Genomic DNA, 26,324 nt, shown 5'->3' on the forward strand with positions numbered 1-26,324 from the left:
AGCTTCTTCCTGATTTCTTCCTCCTCTCAATCTGGTTTATTCTCTCCTACAGCTTATCGTTGCTGATAGTGTCTGGCCAACGGATCCGAAGTATTTTGCGTAGACAACTGTTAATAAACACTTGTATTTTCTGGATGATGGTTTTTGAGATTCTCCAAGTTTCCGCCCCATACAGTAGAACTGTTTTGACATTTGTATTGAAAATCCTGACCTCTGTGTTGGTTGACAGATAGTTGTTTTGAGTTCCAGATGTTCTTCAATTGTAGATATGCTGCTCTTGCTTCGCTGATTCGCACCTTCACATCTGCATCAGATCCACCGTGCTCATCGATGATGCCGTCCAGATATGTAAAGGATTTTACATCCTCCGAAGCTTCTCCGTCAAGTGTGATTTGATTGTTGCATGTTGTGTTGTATCGGAGAGTCTTGCTTTTCCCTTTGTGTATGTTGAGACCTACTGCTGCTGAGGCTGCTGCTACATTGGTCATCTTCTCCTGAATTTGTTGTTGCGTATGCAATAGAAGAGCCAGATCATCTGCGAGGTCTAAGTTATCCAGCTGCATCCTAGTTATCCACTGTATCCCGTGCTTCCTCCCAGATATCGACGCCTTCATAATCCAGTCGATCACCAGGAGAAAGAGAAAGGGTAAGAGTAAGCAACCTTGCCTGACACCGGTCTTTACCTCAAACGAGTCAGTGAGTTGTCCTCCATGCACGATTTTGCAGTTTAATCCATCATCGGGATTCCGTATGATGCTGACCATCTTCTCAGGCACGCCATAGTATCGAAGATGCCTCCATAGTGTTGTCCTGACCACTCTATCAAATGCTTTCTCGTAGTCAATGTTTTTTATACATCATAGTGAAACAAGTAAGACAAGAGATATAATGGTGTGTACATGTCGTATAAACACGTTAATTAATCTTTCCACCAGTTATTTCTCCAACACATGTCACAACTTATTATGTTTTTATGTTCAAAAGTGTGATCAATTGGAAACTTATTAATAATGCAACAACATTCATATTGTTCTAATTGTAACAGTTATTTAACTTAAATGTCTCTGACAACACCATTTAGCTACAAAAACCATTCTCATCGTTGATACAAAATCAGTGGTGTGGTTTTATTGTTCATTGTAATAAAAAATATTTAGTACTATGTAGTTAAACTTTAGCTATTGATCTATTACCTTATAAACGTTTTCTCTTCACTTCAAATGTATGATATTACTCATTAGCTACTATTATTTTGATCACATGTTGTATCTTGTGGTCATTGTTCATATTGGCTATTTCCTCATTCGGTTTGTTATATTATCGTCTTATTGAAAGAAGCATTATTCCCAAAAATAATGATATTCATAATAATAACGCAAGAAGAAAAATCAATAGTAAAACAATATTTAATGGAGATATTTATTCACAGAATATAATGAATCGGTTAGTTTTTGTTTTTTTTCTTAAATAAACGAAAGAAAAATAATCATTGCATAGCTATATTTCTGCATTTTTCGAAAATATTTTCGATTCAAGAATGGAAGATTTGCATCACTTGAAGCATTAACGGGAACCAGAGTACATCAGATAACTGTTCCATTGTTGCTTGTACTCACAGCTCTGCACTGGATTAAAAACTGGACCATTGGATCGTTATAAAGTCGTTGTAGAGTATCATATACACTACTAAATCAGGAGATCTGTATGTTGGTAAATTCACATTGTTTAGCAGTCCCAAGCAAAAAATAACCAATGGTCTCTGTTTCTCATTAATGCCACAGTTGATGCTAGTCTGTAACAAAAACTATTTTTATGATAAACTTTTCTACACAAAGCATCAAAGCTAACATTGGGTGTAGCTGCTTAAATTTAATACGATAATTATTATCGATGGTCCTCTTCGGTCAGTTGAATTATTTGCAATTTCAGTTAAGATATATCTAATCTATTCATCCTATGCAGTGTGGAATTCTATAAAGTATGCACACAGCACTCAGAATGTTGATTCAATGAAGTGATAATTATAAAACCTTAATGGCTACTGTATAGAATAATGATTTTAAACATCATTGGTGTATCTTTAGTTGAATCAACTCTGCTAATAAATTATTGAATATATGGTTTATTAATGTCAGTTGAGGTACTCATGATTAACAGATTGTTATTCATGTAAGTAATTTTGGAAACACTCAAACAATCAGTTTACATTAAGGTGATAAATTCTGCGTTGGATTTTTAGATAAAATCAGAAAAAAACTAATATTTAGACCTGCCCAGTCACGTCAAAGCAGTTGTTATAGATTCGGTGACTGGAGGTAATAGATAGAAACTACTGGACGCGTTTCAAATCGCATCTGCGGTACCCAAGTAATACTGTTTCCCCGTGGAATGAGTATCACCATCGCTCGAAATAATAGTCAAAGACATTATCGCCAAAATACTCATGTCGCAGCTAATCTCGTAAAGCTAAGGTTTTTTGGTTAATTAGGTAAGACTATAATTTATGGACGAACCAATCAGATTTAGGATAATAGGTTTTGGATTTTGTCGCGAAATTCATTCATCCATTTGGCCAAATGAATGAATGAATTTTTAGCTAATGCCAGTTCGTGATGAAGACTCTAAATCTATTTCCTTACCCTAACCATCAAATGTAAATTCATGATCTTAATTCCTCACATTGGTTTGCAACCTTCTTTTAGCCCTGGTAAGTAGGTGGACATTCCCAAGGTCATTTGAGCGTCGCTCGAACATCGTCCGGAAATTATGGTCTCACCGTTAATTAATCACTGGATAATTACTAAGGTCTTGATATGTGATCTTGAATGATGATCATATTCTATCGATCAGGTTTCAATATGACTCCATATATATATCGCACATCCTAGAACTAGACGGTAGTTTTATCCTAATTTCAGACTTCTCAGTAATGCTCATCAACGAACCACCGGTGATCGGACCCTAGAACTTTAGTGGCGAGTGTGAACGCTTAACCTTTAGACCACTGAGTCGTCTAGTACATCCTGATTATAGAATGTTTTAAAAGTTTTCGAAGATAGTTAAACGGCAGTTTACGAGCTTAAAACTCCGCCTGTAGCTCTTCCAGAGTTACTGCCGGTCCCAAACCCTGGTAAAGGGGGAGTGTTGAGCATGGGGTTAACGACACCATCCCGTAGAAAACACTCTCTAAAAAACATTAGCCAGAAAAATAATTCAAACCATTAAAACTCTTGTTGTAGTAGCTTAAATCTGATTCCTTTTTGATCGTACGTACTGTCTATCCTCGTATGTAATAAATGACTTTATCCGCGTTGGTGAACAACGGAGTTAAATACGTCAAATACGAGAATGGATTTAGAATACGAATATTTTCTACACTCATTGACCTGACCAGGGAATCAGAGTGATGAAGCAAATAGATGAGAGCGGAACATAAATGACATGCCGTGGAGATGGCTGGGAAGCCAACTCGAGAGCGAAGCGAAAGATAATGCGTATTGGAGATGGCGGGGAAGCCAACTCGCTATGAGCAAGCATTGCTCAATATTTATAGCCAGACAAAAATGAATGACAGACATATGATGAATAAGATACGAAGTGTGCACACATATACGCTCATATAAAAAGTAGTCAAGGTTAATAAGCTAATAATTAACAAGATCAAAATATGACTCATAATGTATAGGTGAATTAGCTTGGCCAGTAGCTAGAATAAAGTATATGGGCTTAACATATAGACTGATACTACACTCTGCCTTGGGAGTTGAAGGAGGATCGATGGCGCTTCAGTATGAAAGCCGAGATTCATTGGAAGCCACGAGGCCGATCATTATTCTAACAATCAGAGCAACAATTTTTATAGGTACATGGACATTGTGGGAGACCGGGAAGACCAGTCAAATAGCAACGGAAACGAGGAGATACAACTTGGATGTTCTGAGAATCAGTGAAACCTATTGAACTCAAGCTGGACAGGAAAGGGTAGATTCTGGAGATGCTTCTGTACTCTGGTCTCGAAGATGAAAATGCTCCGCACACTCAGGGAGTTGCCCTGATGCTGTCCAGAGAAGCACGAAATGCACTTGTAGGATGGGAATCTCATGGATCCAGAATTATCAAAGCACCATTCAAAACAAAGAAGGAGGGGATCGCAATGAATGTTATCCAATGTTATGCACCCAGCAATGATGGCAACGACGACATTAAAGATCAGTTCTACTCGAGGCTGCAATCGATCATATCGAAGTGCCCAGGAAAGGATCTGACAATCCTGATTGGAGATCTAAACGCCAAAGTCGGAATGGACCACATCGGATATGAAGATATAATGGGACGACATGGACTGACTGGTAGAAAGGAACAAGAATGGTGAGAGATTCGCAAATCTATGTGGATTCAACAAATTGGTTATAGGTGGCACAATATTCCCACGCAAACGCATACAAAAAGCTACATGGGTCTCACCGGATCACACCACGGAGAACCAGATAAATCATATATGTATCAATAAGAAAATTCGAAAGAAGACTGGAAGACGTGAGAACCAGAAGAGGAGCTAGCATAGCTTCAGATCTCTACTTGGTGATTGCCAAGATGAATCTGAAGCTAAAGAGGTACTGGAAAACTGGGGAAACAACATTAGAAAAATTCAATACAGCCTTCCTACGACATCATGACAAACTCAACCAATTCAAGATAACCCTCAAAAACAGGTTCCAAGCCTTCAAGATCTACTGAAGGAAGAAGAAACTACTATGGAGGACAACTGGAAAGGGATCAAAGAAGCATTAACTTCAACATGTCAAGAGGTTCTGGATCGCAAGAAGTATCATCGTAAGGAATAGATCTCTATGGGAACCCTAGACAAGATTCAAGAAGGGAAGAACAAGAAGACAACAATTAACACTAGCCGAAAACGACCAGAGAAATTCAAGGTCCACGCCGACTACACAGAGGCAAACAAGCAAGTGAAGTACATTCGAGCTGACAAATAGAAACACGTGGAAAACCTAGCAATGACAGCGGAAAAAGCCACAAGAGAAGGAAATATCAGACAACTATATGATATAACGAAGAAACTGGCAGGGAAACATAATCATAGAGATCGATCGAAGACAACGAAGGCAAGGCAATCACTGATATTCAAGAGCAGAGGAACAGATGGATAGAAAACTTTGAGGAATTGTTGAATAGTCTAGTTTCGTTGAGTTTACCGGAGATCGAAGCCGCACCTACAGACCTTCCTATCAATGTTAATGCTATAACTTGTGGCCGAGTGGATGCCCTGTTAACGTATGACGTGATAAGACCGCCAATCAGAGAGCAGCGAATGATCGATTGGAACAGTGACACACGAAAACCGTACGAGTAGTATAGAGTACGTATCGGTCCTGCTTTCTGCCTAGCCCAGTCAGTTAAGTCCAGAACACCATTAACAGCCTCTGCGGTATGAGTCCCTATATTTCAAACATACTGAGTTTATATACCAAACAGACTGACCACATCGTACCAATAAAACAGAAAATAACATTTGTGCAAGATTTAGCCAAATGTGGCTGTGAATGTGGGAGGCAGTAATTAATAGACTAGGGATAACTCAAGAATGGTAGATCGTTTAATAATAGTTTATGGTTCAAAATAAAGCTCATGATAAGGGGAACATGAGTATGAATAGTTTAGTTATTTAGCGGTTATACGATAAAAAATATATGCATAATATTGGTTCATAAATGAATCCCAAACGTACCATTCACTATTGTTATCGGGACATAACAGTCACTCCACCAACGATCGAAGGAATCAGGATGGCCATCATATAAATCAAGAGTGGGAAAGCAGCAAAACCTGACAACTTACCAGGTGAAGCACTAAAGTCAAACAGAATAACTGCGAAGATGCTCCACATTCTATTCAGGAAGATTTGGGAGGAAGAACAAGTGCCGTCGAACTGGAAAGAAGGATATCTCATCAAGGTGCCAAAGAAAGGAGATCTGAGCAAATGTAAAAACTACAGATGCATCACACTACTATCGGTACCAGGAAAAGTTTTCAACAGAGTGTTACTGAGCTGGGTGAAAGATTCAGTAGACGCCCAACTTTGAGATCAACAGGCTGGATTCCTTAAGGATCGGTCGTGCACAGACCAAATCTTGACACTACGGATCATTGTTGAGCAATATATCGAATGGAACTCGTCACCATACAACAACTTCCTTGATTATGAGGTGTTTGACAGTGTGGACAGGAGAACCTTATGGAAACTTATTCGAAAAATCGTTAACATCATCCGGAATTAATACGACGGACTACAGTGCAAAGTCGTGCATGGAGGACAGCTGGCAGATGCATTCTAAGTGAGCACTGGTGTCAGACAAGGCTCTCTACCCTCACGTTCTCTATTGCCTCTCGTGGTTGACTGGATTACGAAGACCTAGAAATCTGAGGGAAAGCACGGAATACAATGAACAGCTTAGATGCAACTAGACATTTTGAACTTCACAGATGACCTGGCTTTCCTATCCTATTCACACGAACAAATCCAAGTCAAGACAACCAGTGTAGCAGAAGACTCTGCATCAATAGGCCTCAACATACACAAGGGAACATGCAAGACCCCGAAATACAACACAGAGAGCCCTAACGAAATCATTCTTGATGGAGAGGCCGTGGAAGAGGTGTAAACTTACATACCTGGTCAGCATCATCGATGAACAAGATCTGTTGCAGATGTGAAGGCATTGATTAACGAAACAACGGTATCATCCCTAAAATTGAAGAATACATGGAACTCAAAACAGCTGTCAGCCAACACCAATGTCAGATTTTTAAACATAATCTTCAAGACAGTTTTCTTGTACGGAGCTGAAAGTTGGAGAACCATATTCATCGTCAAGAAGGTACAAATATTTATAGACATTTTCCTACGCGAAATACTCAACATCCCCTAGCCGGAAACTATCAGCAACAGCGTTTTATGTGTGAGGACAAACCAGCCTTCCGCTGAAGATGAAATTAGTAAAAGACGTTGGAAGTGGATCAGGCGTAGATTAAGGAAATCACCAAATTGCATCACGAAGCAAGCGCTAACTTGGAATCCTGAAGGAAGCGGAATAGAGGAAGGTCAAAGAACACACCACGCCGGGAAATAGAAGCAGATATGAAAAGGATGAATGACAACTGGAATGAACTGGAAAGGACTGCCCAGAACAGTGTTGGACGAAGAATGCTGGTGTGTGGCCTATGCTCCTTCAAGAGGGGTAGGAGGCGTAAGAACAAGAAGATACGAACTTAAACATTTGAGTACCGCTGGATAGAAAGAGAACTCCAATCCCATTATCTGTCCTCAAGAGTCAGTTCAATATACTCAGGATAAACAAGTGATAATTGCTTGAATGAAATTTATTGAACACCCTGAGCTGAATTCTCCTATTCGATACCGTGAATGTGCACTGCTGACAAGGTCCCCACACTAGGACGAAATGGCTGTCTAGTGCTTCCAGATTTTCAGTGGTGGTCTAACTTAAATCGTTTCATGATGTCAGTGAAATTCAATAGTCTCTGCAACCCCATACAGAAGTTCGATTTTCTTTGATACATTTGTAACATTCCTCTATTTTACTATTAAATACTGAGTATAAAAATTATCTCGAATTACGACTGAGCAGCCTAAGAAAATGATATCGTAGAAAACGGTTTCGCTAGTGTCTAATTTAATGAATAATGTATTTTTCTCATTTACTTCACTAAACATTACTTACTATTAAATAAAAAGGATAATGCGTCATTGGTAAATAATTTGGTTATTGGTTAAGAATTAAATTTTTACATATCACCATCATTGATTATATTGATTGGGAAAACTGATGCTGTTAATTAATATGTCCTGTTATTGACAATCTTTTTGTTTGTACTTTTTCTGTCCAGAACTCAACTTTCTAATTTATGTACACCTATAGAATGGTAAGCAAAGTTATACCGTAATTCATTGATCGTAATATTTTCGTGTTTTCAACCGATAAACATAGTTTACAATATGGGTTGTGAAGATGGTTGAATTTTATTGAAATCGTGAACTGATCTAAGTTGGACAGCTATGGAAAGCTTGAAAAGATTGGATGACCATTTTTTCCTAGAATGATACCTCTCAGCAATCCGCATTTATGACCCTAAAACCTGGTTTCTAACCCATGGTCTTCATCTTCCTACTCGAACCCTTGAATTCTAGATCATCAGGCAGCAATCTAATGCTGTTCAAATCTAACTTCAATCAATCCACGATATTGACAGACCATCTTCCATTTTATTCTATGGGTGTATTCCTTACACCCTACACCGCTTAGCTCCACTGATCTTAGCTTCTCATTGAAACTCCGTAAATTTCCTCTCGAAGCTAGTCACTAGCGAGCACGTGATAATTGTCAGTATGGATTACGCAAACGTCAGAAAAACTGATGATAATTATTGATTTAAAGTATGTGAGTTGTTATTGAGAATGTTAAACCCGACGCTAAATCTAATGTCATGTGGCAGTCCTATTGTGCTACCTCAAACTTGGTAATTAATTTGTATGCATCTGTCGTTCGCTATTCATAGTACTTCATCGTGGTTAAAACGTGTAACCCAATGAAGTATAAAATTGCTCTTCATAAAAGAAAGAAATAGCAGACGAGATGTTTATCTAGGTATGGATTTTAAGATTAGAATCGTTTCAAAATTTAAATAATGCGTCTACTATATTTTATTTAGATCATTAGTGCAACCCCATTTCTGTTTAATGAAAACAAACGAAGTCAAATAAATTATCCAGATACAAAATTTATTTCGTGTTTCGCTTTTTTGAAAAATTCTCCACAGATATCATTATTCTCAAAGCAAATCCCTTCTCAGGTTCTCTCTCTCCATCGTAACTTATCTGTAAATAGTTGGAAAAGGTACAGATACAATGATCGACAACAAATGGGGATTGAAATCTACATTTATTATATTTTTAGGTTAAGTACATATTTAGGTGTTGGCTTATTGTTAACGTCCACACTTCAGTTTGTTAGTGTAACCTTTTTCAATTCTCTCTGTTCAATATATACAAGACTAGTAGGCAGAGATTCAAGTATCATTAATAGGTTTGAACGAATTGTATGCAAATTAGTATCCAGTTTTTAAATCTCTATTAGAAGTAGATAATATTATCACCGTTTCAAATAGGCATTTTAAATATATGTATACTTTTTACCGTTGCTGCTACCCTGACGTGGTAGTCGGGCTTGCCTATCGTGATGAACCAATCGAACCATACTGGCTGGAACAATCGTTCCTCAAGGTCCTACCATGACAGACAGGTCGGTTGAAGAGCGGCAAGACTAAAAGCAGCAATCTCAAGGTCTGAAGGCGAAGTCGTACTGCTGACTGTACAGAGGTGTAACAGCAGTAAGGTGTTTCCTTCAGACAACCAGCATAACAGCGATGCTGCCTTCCCACAAGGAGGGGTGTGGTTAGAAAAGGTCAACCGTAAAAATGTACACCTCGCCTTATCCCACGAATATCCGTCTCCGGTGGTAAGGTCTCAACAAGTACGGAGCTCACACAAAAATTACCCACAAAAAGGTCGTGTGTGACCGACCTCAAGTAGTTGTCCCTTGGGTATTGTGGCTACGCTCTCAGGTCACTAAAACCACTTCTAATCTAATTTCCTTTTCAAGTACCTCTAGAAGAACCCTTCCACGGTTGGGCAACCGGGAAGTAATAACCGCCCTCATACCTCTAACAGCATTCAAGATTACTGTATTCATAACCAATCTCACTCTTCAATTCCCATTATTCCTCCCACCTCGACACGCATATGTCTTTGGTGCTTCCTTGTACCAATATTTATGTGTTTAAATAAATAAAATAAATAAATCCCACCTCGACTTTCAACAATAAACTTCCTCTTTCGGTTTCCTCCTCAAGTGTCACTGTCCCATGTTTAATAAAACCTCGCTCCAAACTACACAATGGAGCCTTCAACGTACGTACCCTATGTCCAATCAGCCAACAGGCCTCCCTGGCTAAAACTCTGGAATCTCGTTCCATTGATGTATGCTATGTCTCCGAAACATGCATACAGGATCCTTGTGTGGTCATTCACTTGAACCCATCTCGACAAAACGGAGAGCCGACGAGATACACCCTACGTGTATCTGGCGACTCGATGGCTAGTTCTCGTGGACTTGCAGGTGTAGGCATAGCAGTTAGTACGAGAGCAGTACAAGCCCTATCAGAATGTGTCGCGTCTGTGCTGTTCGACTAAATGGATCCGTAAGAACTCGGAAGGATAGGGAAACACGTCGTCGCCTCTTCGTCTTTTCTGCCAACGCTCCCAGTGACTGCAGCCCGGATGAAGTGAAAGATGACTTTTACAGAAAGCTCTCTGAACTCCTTCATAAAGCTAAATGCTCAGATATAGTACTCGTTGCAGGTGACTTTAACGCTCAAGTAGGTAGCTTAAACCAAACAGAAAGACATTTAGGTGAGTATTTTAGTATTCCGGTTCAACGAACCGACAATGGTGATCGTCTGTTGCAACTAAGCTCAGACAATCGTTTATTTTTAGCAAGCACTAATTTTAAGCATAAGGAGAGACATGGTCTGACATGGCAACCACCTGCACCAAACCAACGATGGACTCAAATAGACCATATTGCCATCAGTCATCGTTGGAGAGACTGTCGCTCGTTCTGGAATACGTGTTTAGACTCTGATTATGCTTTAATACCAGCACACATTTGCTTGCCCCTCACTGGACGCAGAAAAGCCATACTAAGAAGACCCATTAGGATTGAACTGGAGGACGAGAAAGTCAGATGTAAACTCCAGGAACAACTGATTCCACATTTAGGCAGTTCTGTAAACGAGACTGACCCAGATGCTGCTTGGAAAGATATATTGACAGCTGTGGAAACAGCAGTAGAAGTCTAAGGAACGATCGTGAGCAGTGGTGGGCAACGAAAGCAAAAGAGATGGAAAAGGCAGCGGCTATAGGCAACTCTTTAGACTAATAAAAGAAACCGAAATTAAGAAGTCAAGTGTAAGCGAGACAATCTCGGAAAAAGACGGAACCCTTATCTGCTCTCAGCCCAAACGTTTAGAACGATGGGCGGAACACTTTAGAGAACAGTTAAGTTGGCCTTCAGCTACTCTACAGTTACCCACCATTCCTAAACAGTGTGAATGTAATATTGAAGTAGGTCGCCTGACTCTAGTTGAAGTTCAAAAGCATATAGCTAATCTCAAGCAAGAAGAGCAGCTAGCCCAGATGGATTGGCTCCAGAGGTCTTTAAATATGGTGGCCCAATCTTAGCGACTAGGTTGACTAAAATCTGGGAGTTGCACGTAATCCCATCTGACTGGTCGCAATCATTGATTATCCCAATATATAAGAAGGGGCCAAAATCATCCTGTGATAACTATAGAGGGATTAGTTTGACCAATATAGCATCTAAAATACTAACCTCAATAATTATCGGGCGCCTAACTAAGACTCGTGAACTCCAAAGACGAGCAAACCAGGCTGGCTTCAGACTTGATCGTGACTGTATCGACCACATATTCACTATTCGTCAGGTTTTAGAACACAGGCATGCTTATCAGCGTCCGACAGTGATAGTTTTTCTTGACCTAGAAGCAGCATTTGACCCTGTAGACTGAGAGGTTCTGTGGCAGTCTTTGCCATTGAAAGGTGTACCTCAGAAATAACATAGACCTTGTGGGGGCTCTTCACTCAAACACTTTGTCGATTGAGAGCTTATGGCGAACTGTCATTTGATTTGACAACCTCAAGTGGTGTCCGACAAGACTATCCACTCTTTTCATTTTTGTTTAACTTCATCATAGATCTACTGCTAGAAATAACACTCGTCGACTGAATTTTGAGGAATTGATCTCCTACCAGGAGTTCCACTTATCGACTTAGAATACGCAGATGACATAGTCCTGTTTGGTGAAGATGCTGATAAAATGCAGTCTTTTGATAGCACTGAGTAACAATTCAAGGATATTTGGGTTGCGTTTCTACCCCTGTAGATATCCGTCTATCAATTAAGGGACGAGTATACTGCGCAGCTGTTCTCTCTGTTCTACTTTACGGCTGCGAAACGTAGCCATTAATGGTAGAGGATACTCGTGGATTACTAGTATTTGGCCGCAGATGTATTAGAATTGTTTCCAGCATCTGCTTGAGTCATCGGGTTAGTAATAGTGAGGTTAAACTCAGGGTATTTGAGAACGATGGTTAATCAGTTGGTGAGGTTGTTAGTCTTCATCAACGGAGATGGTTGGGTCACGTGTTACGTGTGCCTGAACACCGATTACCACGACGCGCAATGCCGACTAGTGTTGGAGATGGATGGGAGAAGTTAGGGACGGCCAAACCAAAACGTGGCATTAGTCCTTGAAGTCACCAACTTCTGGTCTGAAACATGTTGGTGGATGCAAACTACTTGGTTGTGGTCCGCACGACTATCTTAACCAATGGTTGGAGACTGTGGCATGGCTCAGAATCGATCACAATGGCATAGGTGTATACACTCTTTATCTTCCTTTAAACTATGAGATTAGAATTGCTTCATATCTTCCTGTACTATGTACTTATATACAATCTTTCTTTTATATATTACCACCATTAAATTGACTACTTCTATGACTTTGGTGTCTATCTTGTTGTGCTAATGAGGTATGGCAACTTGGACCGATGCATATATGTGCCTGGTCCTACGTCGTAGCTGAATGACTGACACAAATAGAGCGATGGTAACTAATTGCTTAAAGCACTTAACTTTCAACTGGTATTTCCCACATTAGAAACGCTGTTCACATACTCAGGTATCAGCAGCCCGGTAGTATTGTTATCCATTATACAATTAGTGTTGCACAAATCTGTACTTTGTACATGCGTTAATCAATAAGACATGCTTTTAAACTTATATATAATTATTAGTTGAAGGCGTTTTATTGCCTCCTAATGGTTATTCAAGATAGGGGTGATAAGTCGCTATTTCTGGATGATGTTAAATAAATGTTATGATACCGCCTGATTGTATTTTGAATAGTATGTATTGCTCTCAGATACCGTTCCAGTGAGACATATCAAAATTGAAGAAACAAGTATATCTAGCTGAATTTTTCAAAATAGAATGGAACCCATGTTCTGAATTATATTGCTAGCTACTGTCCAAAAATATAGTTTTTCCTATTTTTTTTATTGAAGTTCATGATTGTATACGGCCTTAGAAATTTAAACAACAAATATAAGCTTCTATGATGATCGTATAAAACTATTTCTTGATTATGTTACTGTTATAATGAACTGTGAACCTATTCATATATCGTGTATATTTTTCCTTACAATTTCGAATATGTTTCGTACCTTTATTTCTCTTTCATGTATTAGACCGAGAACAAAGTAATAATTAGGATAACCATTCATTTTCAGGATAGTGGCTTGTAGTGATATCCTGGAAAAGCGTTTTATCCAATATGAATAGACGGTGAATTTTGCCTGAATGTTAGTATTGATATTTTCAGTGAGACTTAAAACTCGTTATGATCTCTTCACTTTATGACTTATCCACTAGGCTACTAGTCACGGCTGTAAGCAACTAACTCAACGAGTATAATATTGATTAGTATTTAGATATGTTTCCATTTTTTTTCACTGTTAGTATTCACTTTTTCCTCATTAGTCCTTGTTAGGCCTTTTGAACAAATCCCTTGATTTTTCCTTTCGTGACTCAAAAGACTAATTAAAAAGATTTTATCACTTCAAGTGATTGCTCCCGGTCGTGTATTCAAATGTCAGAATTAGTATTGAGAGACGTGTACATCCAAATGACGTATCTCTAATGGGATGAAGGTAACAACTTGGATTCTACTGCCATCCATTATGTAGAAAAAAATAGCTTGTAAAATTAAACAGCATCGTAGCATCGATTCGAGAAGTTTCTGGTATGATAGAAACAGGTCCATTCAGCAACTGTAGAGTACAAAGTCTTAGAAAGAAAATCAATGACTAGCTTTATTAATACATCAGATCTATCTTCTGAGTAAATTTAAAGTACATTGCCAGTTACTACTTCCTATCTTATGAGAGCACCTTATTTGTTTTAGCAAACTAACCTCCAGTCTAAATAGAACTATGTTCATAATAATAAAGTTGTACATTTTTAATGTAATTTTTATCTTGACCTGACATTGGTTATGGTGTGGTGAACGATACTTTTAAAATCTAATCTAATAATACTGAATTTACAAGAAAAATATTATATCCTACTGTAGTAAACAAAGACTTGGGGATAAAAACCAATTTATCGTTTAATACAAAATTACGCGGTGCCTTTGTAAAATATAAAAAGCATATATTAAATACATTATTTGCATATCTTTCCCTTACGTGCTCCATTATTCCTCTACTTCTGTTGTTATTTCGATAGCTCTCTGATTTCCTTCCTGTTCTGTTCATTTCAATCTCCTGCTGCCAGGTGTCCCACTTCCTATTGCGACTACATACTACTTATATCTGTCAACATAAGTAGCATACACCACAGTGGTACTATTAAAAATTATATGACTATTGTGTCTTTGTAGTTTAAGACTATTTGACAGTTTACAACCACCGCTTCACATTGGGTCGAATCTGCAAATTAAGATTTAGTGATAAGTATGGAATCTTTCAGTTACTCAGTTACTATTTAACTCGTCACAATTTATCATTTCATTTGATTTACAATACAGAACAACTCTGGTCTAATATCAGCAGTAAGAATTTATTTCACTTTGAACTTGATATAATTCTTTCATAATCAGTCTCACAATAGGATGGATTCTAAACCGAATTCCTTGTAACGTCAATGGTTCCCTGGGTATAATCATTTTAATGTGAAAATTACCCCCTTTGAACCACCGGATTCTATACAAAACTATGTTGGTAAATAGAGTGATGATTATGCTGCTTTATCCAGGGATGAAATTTTAGATAGATTCCAGTGGATGATTAATATTATTCTCCAACTATTTGACATAACATAAAATATCTATTTAAGTAAATAGCTTTGAGTTTAGTATCATTCCATGCTTCCTACTCTTTAATTGAAGTTCATTATTAAGTCATGTTTGGCATCTTGAAAACGATGAAGAACAACTAGGGTGGATAACGTGACTTCATTTCATTCCATTAGACTCACAACAACCGATCCTTACAAACTGTTATATTGCAGCATCAAATGTTACAAATGAATTTCAACATAGTTATGGAAATGAATCTGGTGAAAAGACGTTTCACCTTGGTGAAACGAAGATCCAAAGTTGAGAATAATAAAAGTAATGACATATTTGTAATGTCCCAATGAAGAGTAAAATTCTTGAATTTTCGTAACTCCGTATAAGCCACTTCTTCAGAGAATAAATAAGTTTCTGAAGTAGTGGCTTAGTTTATTTTTATGATTAACAATTTACCCAACACTCAATTTATTTGAAGTTATGAATTCGAACCTTGGTAAAGACACCCAAATGATGCTCTCTTCTTAGCTCCCTATCACGACGTTCCAATAGAAATAGTGGCAACTTAGACAGTACATATTCGTACCAGGTCCTACACTTTCTGTTATCGACTGACTAACCGATAATAGCCCGAGAACTTATTAAATCCAACTTGATAGTTAGTAATTCTTTGTTATATTGTATCACTGCATATCATTCATCAATCAGCCTTCTGTTTATCAGTTATATTTTCAAGATAATTGTCAGCTTCTTCTGATATTTAAAACCAAATCCTTCTAGTAATTTAGAAGTACTGTTTATTTTTCGGTCTACCTTTTGGTAGGCCAACACCAGTTACTACCAGCAAGTTTATGGCACAATATGAAAACTATTCAAAAGATTCATTCGCAGCACTAAAAGTACAATATCAAGTACGTAATAAATTTTAATTATTCTTGTTGTTGTTTCATCGATTTTTAAAAAAATTTAATTATTCAATAGCAGTTTCTAGTTCATAGTGAACAAATCTCCAAATAGAGAAAAAGTACAAGTCGCTGCCAATTCTTTCAGTGGAAATAAGATGAATAATTACTAATTTCTTGATTAATGCATACATATTCGTCCACTCAGCTTTAAGTTAGTTATAAATGAATAAGGATTGGTGCTGCCATTCTGTGGATCAGCTCAACATATATCGATTTTTATTTAAACCTACCACTTAGTGTTAAGTATTCAATCGTTCAATTACTAATCTATCATGTAAAGCTACAAACCAGATAGGGAGAAAAGGTGAAATAGTCATCGTCATTCCTAAGGGTCCTGACGATATTTTTCCTGGAAAAACGCTCTTTTTAGTATCGTTATTGGGTTCCTACTGCATACTGCTACACTGTTACCCAAGAGACTTGAATAGGCTAAATAGGATTGCTCTGTGAATTCGTGAATGTACGTCATTGGGAGATCCAAGACTAGAACTGAAAGACTATTCAAACCTTTTTGGTTTTAAGAGATTTTTTGGCTGCTGTAATGTAATCAAAACCTTTACATGACAACTTTACTTGCGACAGGAACGCTGGAGATGGTTTATTTAACTCTGTAAACACTGAAAAATATAATTCATTAAGTAGTCAAGATTGCTGTACTTTGTTTGACAATTCCAAAGTCGATCATTTCACAGTAAACAAATATATCAAGCTTATCTTCGTTATTTATACTACAGGATAATATTCATCATTATTCAATACTGCGGTAGTCATAGATGACGTAGGACATATCTGTTATAAATTGTAGGATACTTGTTATAACGCTAGGGTTTCTTGTTATAACAGTCCTTTCACTTTTTACACGTATGTGGGACGTTAATTTACCTTAGACGAATATCTACACCAGATTTCCCACCCAGTGTTTATTCTACAGGACTTCAACACAACTCAGATCAAGAACACGAGATTAGCCTGACTATAACGTCAATATATTTCCACACCAAAATCCGACACAACCCAACGACAAGAACAGTCCATCAATAACAGTCAATACATAATAAGGATAAGGGAATATATATAACACATATAACACGTGTCACACTATCTACACATCTGACTCATCAAGACAACCAATCATTGTCATTCTCGTCCACACATCAATGTCACAAATATGTATTAGTCCGATTTGACGATTTTCAGACCAATTTAGCTTGGAGAATTCAATAAAATGAAGATCTGTGTTGGGTTGTCGTCTGTTTTGCTACTGACAAATAGGCTTCCTACATATGAGCTCAATCAACTAATTATTTGATAAGGGGACAACATAAGAGGCTTTATTGGAGAACTTAGATACGAATATGCACACTAGCTCACCCATAGATACAGATGTGTCTGACGGATAATTGAGCCAAACTTCAACTGTTTGCACTTCTTGTGTCCCTTGGATGATTAGACCAAACATAAACTAATACCCTGCATCCATCAACGTCTTTCATCTATAGTTTGGTTTTAGACTAATACATCCAATTCACCCAACCTATCAGAAACAAAAATGAACCACTGATATCGATTGATGTGGAAATTTCAATTTAAGTAATAACATCGAGGAATGAATACAAATATATTATTTATTTATTTATCGAAGAATGAAATTTATGAACTGACAATAATAGGCTTATATTTCAAAAAATGACGACGACTGAACCTTACTGGATCATTGTGAATGGTTTTGCGTCTCGTCACTTAAGGTCTCAAAAGCTTAATAATTTTGATTACTTCATAAATCTCAGCTTTGACATATATATCTCTGCCACACAACTCTAACTAACAGCCAAGGATTTCTTTGACCGATATCATGTGTTGGCTTGTCCACCTCCAAGTTTGTTGCAACCTACTGTGTTAACAACCATCATATCTCGTCAGGGTATAGGTATGTTTGAGCATCGATTCTAAATTATATCTATTCTAGTGAATATTTATGCATTTGCATCAAAATAAATTTTCTTTTTATATTCCTTGTATAGTTGATAATCAGTAACAGTCAATTTCTAATACAATCAGATATGTTGAGTCAAGAAATTGGGCAAAGGAATACAAATAAACGATTAAATCGTTTTAGTGATATTCTACCGTGTGAGTGTAATATAAAATAAATAAAAAGTATTAGGTTTTTGACATCAAATATCTACTTCACCTTCAGTCTGATAAATCTTTAACCATACTATACAATTCTTAAAATAGAATTATTGTAGAGTAAAAAAATATCTTTCGAAATAAATTACCAATCAATAGTAAAATTTAATAAAAATAACTACACAGTAATTGGTACACTAAATATTAGTTTATAGTGGATTAATCATTATGTGTTAAGAATTGAAAATTTAAGTAGTTGGTGAAAGATTGTTAATAACTATTCATTTGATCACTAATAAAGTTTATTCATATGGTTTAGTGTTAAGTAATCAGAGGTGGTGGACAGTAAACTAACCACTTAGACCTTGTCAATAAAGGTAGATTGGTGTCCTCTGTTGTTACTATGGGAAATGTTACCGTTGATTCAGATGGATTAAGGCTGGTTTGCTATAGAGAACTAAGGTGCTCACTTTAATCATTCACTTTGTAATGGCTAACACCATATATTTTAGCTTTTAATTTTGATTAAATTCTATTATTCACATTTTAATGGATCATTTAGGAAAATATACTCTACATGGCGGTACTTACTGTCCTTTAGATAAAGTAATTTTATGAATGACACTTCCCTATTACCTCACATTTGTTACTTTTAACTGGCCTACAAACCTACGTTATACCATAATCTAATTAACACTATCCTATAAATATCGTGACATTATATATAACCTTTTTTTAAAAAATAATCGTCATATATGATTCAGATCGTATGTTTATGGTGAAAATTACTGTTAATAGATAAGCTTTAGGTAACGATTGCTATTCTTGGTTGATTGAAATTTTGAAAAAAAATGTAACAGGTGATCTCCGGTTTTCTGGCTATTTTCCAACATTCAACGCCATTGAAATCAACTTGTAGAATTTTTTGAATGAACGGTAGTATTTTTAATACCACCGTTTCTTTTGACGAACAGCAATATTAGATCACCACACTAACAAACTGGAAGCTATTTTTGTTACAATATATATATATACTGTGGCCCGATATCTGACTCCAGCAATAGGTTCCAGGCCTTTAATGATCTACTCAATGGAGAGGGAACTATCAAGGAGAACAAGTGGAGAGGGATGAGGGAGGTAATCATTTCAACAGGTCATGAGGTTCTGGACCACAAGAAACACCATTTCAAGGAATTGATCACTGTCGATACATTGTATAAGATTCGAGAAATGACGAACAAGAAGGCAGCAATTAATACCAGCCGAACAAGAGCAGAAAAAGCCAAGGCACAAGCCGAATACACAGAAGTAAACAAGCAAGTGAAGAGGAGCATCAGAACCGACAAACGTAGTTATGTGGAAGATTTAGCAATGACGATGGAAAAGGCTGCAAGAGAAGGGAACATGAGACAATTGTATGATACAACAGAGAAACTCGCTAGAAATTACCGTAAACCGGAACTACCAGTAAAAAGCAGGGAAGGCAGGGCAATCACCAACATTGAAAAACAGCGAAACAGGGGGGTAGAGCACTTTAAGGAACTCTTAAATCGACCAGCCCCATTGAATCCACCCAACATCAAAGCAGCGCCCACGGACCTCCCAATAGATGTTTGTTATGACTTGATCAAGGTCGTCGCTAATTTGTTATGACCTTACAAACTAAACAAGGACGTAACTCGCGTGAATTATCCACCAATAGAAATACGATCTCTCCGACCTTAACACGGTGACAATCAAGGACTTCCAATCAGTATGAGTAATCTCGCGTCCTTATTGGTCCTTAATCCGCCTAGCCCGTCCACTTGAGTCCAGAACACCAATAGCAGCTTCTGTCATGCGAATCTATGCGAATCATTTATTTCAAATATACTCTGTTTATATATCAGACAGACAGACCACATCACACCATAAAATAGAAAATAATATTTGTACAAAGTCAAGCCAAATGTGGCTGTGAGTGTGGGAGACAATAATCAATAAACTGAATATAACTTAGGAACAGTAAATCGTATAATAATAATCAACAGGTCAAAATGAAGCTTGTAATAAGAATAATATAGATATGGATAATCTAGTTACTGAATAGTTATACAATAGGAATATACATAGAATAATAGTCCAATAATAGGTCCCGTAAGTTATCCGTACTTACTTCTTCCCTAGTATATAACAATGTTGGCCCACCAACAACTGAAGAGATCAGTATGGCTATCAGACAAATCAAGAGCGGCAAAGCAGCAGGACCAGACAACATTGCAGCAGAAGCACTGAAAGCAGACGTAGCAGTAACTGCAAAGGTACTCAACATTCTCTTCAATAAGATTTGGAATGAAGAACAAGTACAAACAGACTGAAAAGAAGGACACCTGATCAGGATACCAAAGAAAGGCGATCTCAACAGGTGTGAGGACTAAAGGGGCATCAATCGTCTCTCCATACCAGGGAAATTCTTCAACAATGTGTTGTTAAATAGAAAGAAAGACTCTGTAGACGCCCAACTCCGGAATCAACAGGCTGGATTCCGTAAGAATCGATCGTGTACCGTTCAAATCACAACACTACAGATCATTGTGGAACAATAATTTGAATGGAATTCATCACTCTACATCAACTCCTTTGACTACGAGAAGGCATTTGATAGAGTGGTCAGGACAACACTATGGAGGCATCTTCGATACTATGGCGTGCCTGAGAAGATGGTCAGCATCATACGGAATCCCGATGATGGATTAAACTGCAAAATCGTGCATGGAGGACAACTCACTGACTCGTTTGAGGTAAAGACCGGTGTCAGGCAAGGTTGCTTACTCTTACCCTTTCTCTTTCTCCTGGTGATCGACTGGATTATGAAGGCGTCGATATCTGGGAGGAAGCACGGGATACAGTGGATAACTAGGATGCAGCTGGATAACTTAGACCTCGCAGATGATCTGGCTCTTCTATTGCATACGCAACAACAAATTCAGGAGAAGATGACCAATGTAGCAGCAGCCTCAGCAGCAGTAGGTCTCAACATACACAAAGGGAAAAGCAAGACTCTCCGATACAACACAACATGCAACAATCAAATCACACTTGACGGAGAAGCTTCGGAGGATGTAAAATCCTTTACATATCTGGACGGCATCATCGATGAGCACGGTGGATCTGATGCAGATGTGAAGGTGCGAATCAGCGAAGCAAGAGCAGCATATCTACAATTGAAGAACATCTGGAACTCAAAACAACTATCTGTCAACCAACACAGAGGTCAGGATTTTCAATACAAATGTCAAAACAGTTCTACTGTATGGGGCGGAAACTTGGAGAATCTCAAAAACCATCATCCAGAAAATACAAGTGTTTATTAACAGTTGTCTACGCAAAATACTTCGGATCCGTTGGCCAGACACTATCAGCAACAATCCGCTGTAGGAGAGAATAAACCAGATTTCAGAGGAGGAAGAAATCAGGAAGAAGTGCTGGGATTGGATAGGACGCACTTTGAGGAAAGCACCCAACTGCGTCGCAAGGCGAGCCCTCACTTGGGATCCTCAAGGCCAGAGGAGAAGAAGCAGACCAAAGAAGACATTACGTTAAGAAGTGGGGATAGACATGAGAAGAATGAACAACAATTGGATAGAAATAGAAAGGAAGACCCAAGACAGTGGGTTGGAAAATGTTGGTCGGCGGCTTAGACTCCATTGGAGGGTAACAGGCGCAAGTAAGTAAGTATGTATAGTCTGTGCAACGATACCTAAAGACGGACCATTTTAGTAATCGTACTTTTAGCAATTAATAATGTTTTAATATATATTTCAATCCGCAAAATCAACTAACTGCTCGTTTTGTTGTCTCAATAAATTTATCTTAACATTTTTAGATGATCAAACGCGAGTGAAGTTAAAACCACTTCAAAAAACTAAACAGGTAATTTATTCTTCTCGATCTACTGCTGTCTAATTAGTCTATATAAGCTGAGGAGAAATATACTTCCGGCAAAATGTTAAGTTAAAGAACATCTGTTCATAAATAATAAAGGTAGTATAATCTTTTGAGATAAACTTGTCGTTCGGAATATGATTTCACCTCACTAATAATTTCTTATTTAGTTTTATGAATTGATTACTACATAAACATTATTGATTATGGTTTATTTGTTTTTTTAAACTGGTTGGCATCAATTTGTATACACTAGTCGTTAATGTGACAACCCAAAGATTTATCTCCTCGACTTTGGACTATACATTTTTTGTGTAACAGTTGAGGATACCATTTGTCTGACATAACTGAGGTGAGGAGTGCAGAGTTTGAACGTGGAATATAGTGATCGAAGTTTTAGCAATTTAGTCACCTATTAGAAAGAATTCATGACATTTTGACTTGATATTTAATGAATTGGCTTCATGTGGAAAGTCATCTAGCTAATCAGTGCTGAGTTTAATTCATTCCAAGTTGTATCACTTTCTAATCAATAATAAAACAAATCTATAAAAGCAACATGTAACTATTCTAAGTTAGTGAGGGACTTATTTTATATCTACCCATCTTTTTTCTGATTCGCACTACGTTACATATGAGAAAGTGTTATTGATAGTATAATGCTATCCATCCACTCAGAATAAATCCAGAGATGTCGCGAAATGTTTTCTAAGTTCCTGTCCATAATCTATTATTGAATGAATCTCTACATATAACACATGAGGAAATTTCTGGTTTGTAAAAGTGTGTGAAAAACCTATTCCAAATTTCGCGGACATTTCACCAAAAGCTGAGAAGGACGGAATGCTGCATCTACTGGACAAAACTCTTAAACTTCACGTTTCCCTGAAAGAGGTATCACTGTCAACAATCCATAATTCTATGATTATAGCGTCAAGCTTTTCTTTTGAAGACTACTTGTAATGTTTTGAACAATAGATACAACGATAGAAAAAGTGTTCTACTGAAAATAATTAGTGTTTTGCAGTGGATTGGATTGATGTACTTTAAATTTACAAAAAGATTTTTGATCAAGGTTTGTTTATTAATTGAACAGATTAGCAAATGAAATAAGGTAAACATGCCATGATCATTCTGGATATTTGTTCCTCTGATATGGGAAAGCGATTAAAATTGTAAAATCAGATCTTTAGATCACCATTCAGTGGCTGAATTCGATCACTATGATGTGTGTAGTGTTGAGTTTTATTTGGTATGGATTATTCGTAGCAAACTAGTGGGCAATAGTTGTCCTGTCGATTTCACTTTGGGAAAACACTGTTTCTTAATCAAACAGTTTTTACTGAGCTATTCGATTAAATATTTATTTAAAGTAATCGATACCTTATATAAATCTCTATAAAGCAATGAAAAGACAGTTGATCTGAAAAATGTGATGTATTTGCTCTAAACATTTTCTTCGGAACCGTATAAACTAGAGGCCTTAGTGTTGACTGACTTTTGCACCTATTTATAAACTTTAGTGGAGAAAAAATTTATATTCATCTACCATATAGAGGTGAATCAAACAGTTTGGTTTTAAGACATATTTAAAGCAGTCATCGAGAAAACCTATTATGCTGCTAAACTAATTGTGGTTGAAAAGTCTAAGCCCATGATTCTAAATAGACCTAGACAATGCACAAATGATTATGTCACATCCCATAGCATTTACCAATTTATATGTTTGTGCGGACACATACATAGGGAGGAGTCATCGGAAAATTCAATCAAAGACCATGGAACATGTGCCTAGATGGCTCCAAAATCAGTTAATGTCAAATGACCCGATCAACGTGGGAAGTAGAAAACCATGTTCATCGATAGCAAAGCACATAATTGAAACGAGGCACGAAATTGACATCAATACAGCTTCTAAAAGGTTGTATAGAAGAAATTGTCAAGAACGAATTCTCAGGTTTATTGAAGCCTTGGCTATCCGTAAGTTTAAACCCCTCTTATGTTTACAAAAACAATTTGTCGTAACCTTGAATTTACCCTGGTAATCCTTAAGCCACTTTATGACCTAGGGTGATGAGACAATTTCCTATTCTTTCTATACGATGTAGAAAAAGTTTCTCTCCCCTTTATTACCTTCTTTTACGTGAACTTTCATTTAACTGACCTTTATTAATCTTCATATAGAATGCCATGACAAGTATATGTGTGACCAGATTGTTCGAAATGTTTAGCACAAATACATCACATTTTTCATATCGACTCCGTCTTCTCATTGCTCTATCGGAATACTTATTTGCTCACTTTGCTTAATGTAGCTCAAATAAACACATATGCGCAAAGATTCCTAATATATTTTGTCCATTTTATAGGATCACGATTATGTGAACGCAAGTTTTATTTATGAGATAATACCTTGTACAAGTGTCTACACACATCCTGTACTAAACAGAAATAAAATAGCGTACATTGCATCACAGGCACCATTAGAATCAACAGTTGGTGATTTTTGGAGAATGATTCTGGATCAAAATATTACCATTATCGTTATGCTTACAAAGTAAGTGATTTTTACCAATATATGTGGTCTGTCCAACGATAATGCGAAATAGTTTATTGAAATTTATAGTAAAACAAAAAGGCTCTCAGAAAATTTTCGAAATATTGAAATTTATTTATAGAATTCACAGATAGCTGGAAAACTGAATTTTTTAAAAATTGTTTGGAAACTATGTGTAGGTGAGGGGGGCCGTTTGTTCCACGCAAAGTTGTCAGTTTTGCTGCTGGATAAAGTCTTCATCGCAGCATCTATTCTGTGATTAATTGTTTCAGTAATTTTATTTCCTTTGAAGCGAAGACATAGGGAGCAGGTTTTCCTTTCAGCTGTATCACACTTAATATGTTTGTTAGTTCCAGTATACAATTTAGTGAATAAATGCGAAAGACATGTTGGTCATTCTGTTTATTAAAAAATTGCACAACTGAAAATTTAGGATACTCAAAACGTATCACAAATCATTTGGTCATGGGATCCCAAACTCCATTGAATTCAAGAATAATATAAGTACTGTTCATTAGAAGGTTGATGAAATGATGCCAAGTTCTTATGTTTCTTGTCTATTTGCTGATGTACCTATCAATAGTGTTGGATGTTATTTATGGCTGTTTAGAATCTGAAACATTTAAACTTACGATGCCTGTTAGATCATTCCGAGATCATTGAATGTTTGTAATTGTGTTTTCATCTCATCATATTACGAGATCTTCGACGGCAAAGATGGACTTGCCAGTTCCACCGATTGTAGCGAACTTACTAATTCGTTCTTTGGAAACTAGTGCGACCATGAAACACATAATTACACTTAAAGTTTAGTTACTGCATGTAATTGACACCTTTTCGTTATTAGGTGAGATGATTCAGAAGAAACATTTGAATATGTAAACATATCGGATCTCACTAAGCTGACCAAAATGATAGAACCTATTAACCATAAACGAATGTTTCTCGATCATTCGGTTGGAAGAAGACCTAATGATAAAATAAAAATTAGTGTGTGGTGGTCGATGTTCGATATGATCCCTAACTTCGTATATTGTTCGTCTTGATAACCGTTACTCGATAACGCCCTAACGGTGTATAAATCAGAAGACGAATACGAAGGGTCGATTGCGTTTATTATTGGACCACACACAGGTATCCAATATTACAGGCACGTTAAGCAAGCATGAAAGAGTAGTGCCGTAAAACAGGCGAGTGAGCGTGCGAGCCGATTGAGTGAGTAAGCGTGTACAATACGGTGTAGCGTAGAACAGAGTAGCGAGCAAGCAGGCAAGCAGTAAACAGGATTAAGATGTACATATATATATATATATATATATATATATATATATATATATATATAAGTGGAAAGGCATGAGTCATCGGATCAATTAAGCGATTAATAATAATGCTAGCGGAATGAATACATGCGTAGGCAGTAAGCAATGTTCAAGCGTATATAATAAAAGTACAATGGTATAGATAGGTTGTTATTGTATGAATGACTGTCCATTAAATAAGTTAACAAAAGGGCTTAGCCAGATTAGATGTAAACAAACTCAATTGTATCTGAGTTGCTATAATTGTATCCCGGATACCAACAAATACTAAGATATACTTAGATTACTGGTCAGCACATGTATGTTCTACAAAGGTCATAGTCGTCAAAATCCGATTAACAAGAGTTTTATTTTCATTACAGAGTAAGAAAACCAACTGATTAAACTAAACCTAATTTTATC

At 37.1% G+C, this 26,324-nt stretch overlaps 1 protein-coding gene across 1 annotated transcript in view; it reads left to right on the top strand.

Annotated features, from left to right (window-relative positions):
* Positions 1-26,324, top strand: part of Smp_172890 (putative protein tyrosine phosphatase) — a gene marked incomplete at both ends in the record, with an annotated part of 43,000 nt that overhangs the window by 10,503 nt on the left and 6,173 nt on the right. The window contains 3 exons of the mRNA XM_018797568.1: positions 18,031-18,122; positions 21,988-22,034; positions 24,416-24,603. Of these exons, the coding sequence (XP_018652597.1) occupies positions 18,031-18,122; positions 21,988-22,034; positions 24,416-24,603 (327 nt within the window). The remainder of the gene's footprint in view (positions 1-18,030; positions 18,123-21,987; positions 22,035-24,415; positions 24,604-26,324) is intronic.

Source organism: Schistosoma mansoni, chromosome 5 (assembly GCF_000237925.1).
Source record: "Schistosoma mansoni strain Puerto Rico chromosome 5, complete genome".
Taxonomy (NCBI): domain Eukaryota; kingdom Metazoa; phylum Platyhelminthes; class Trematoda; order Strigeidida; family Schistosomatidae; genus Schistosoma; species Schistosoma mansoni.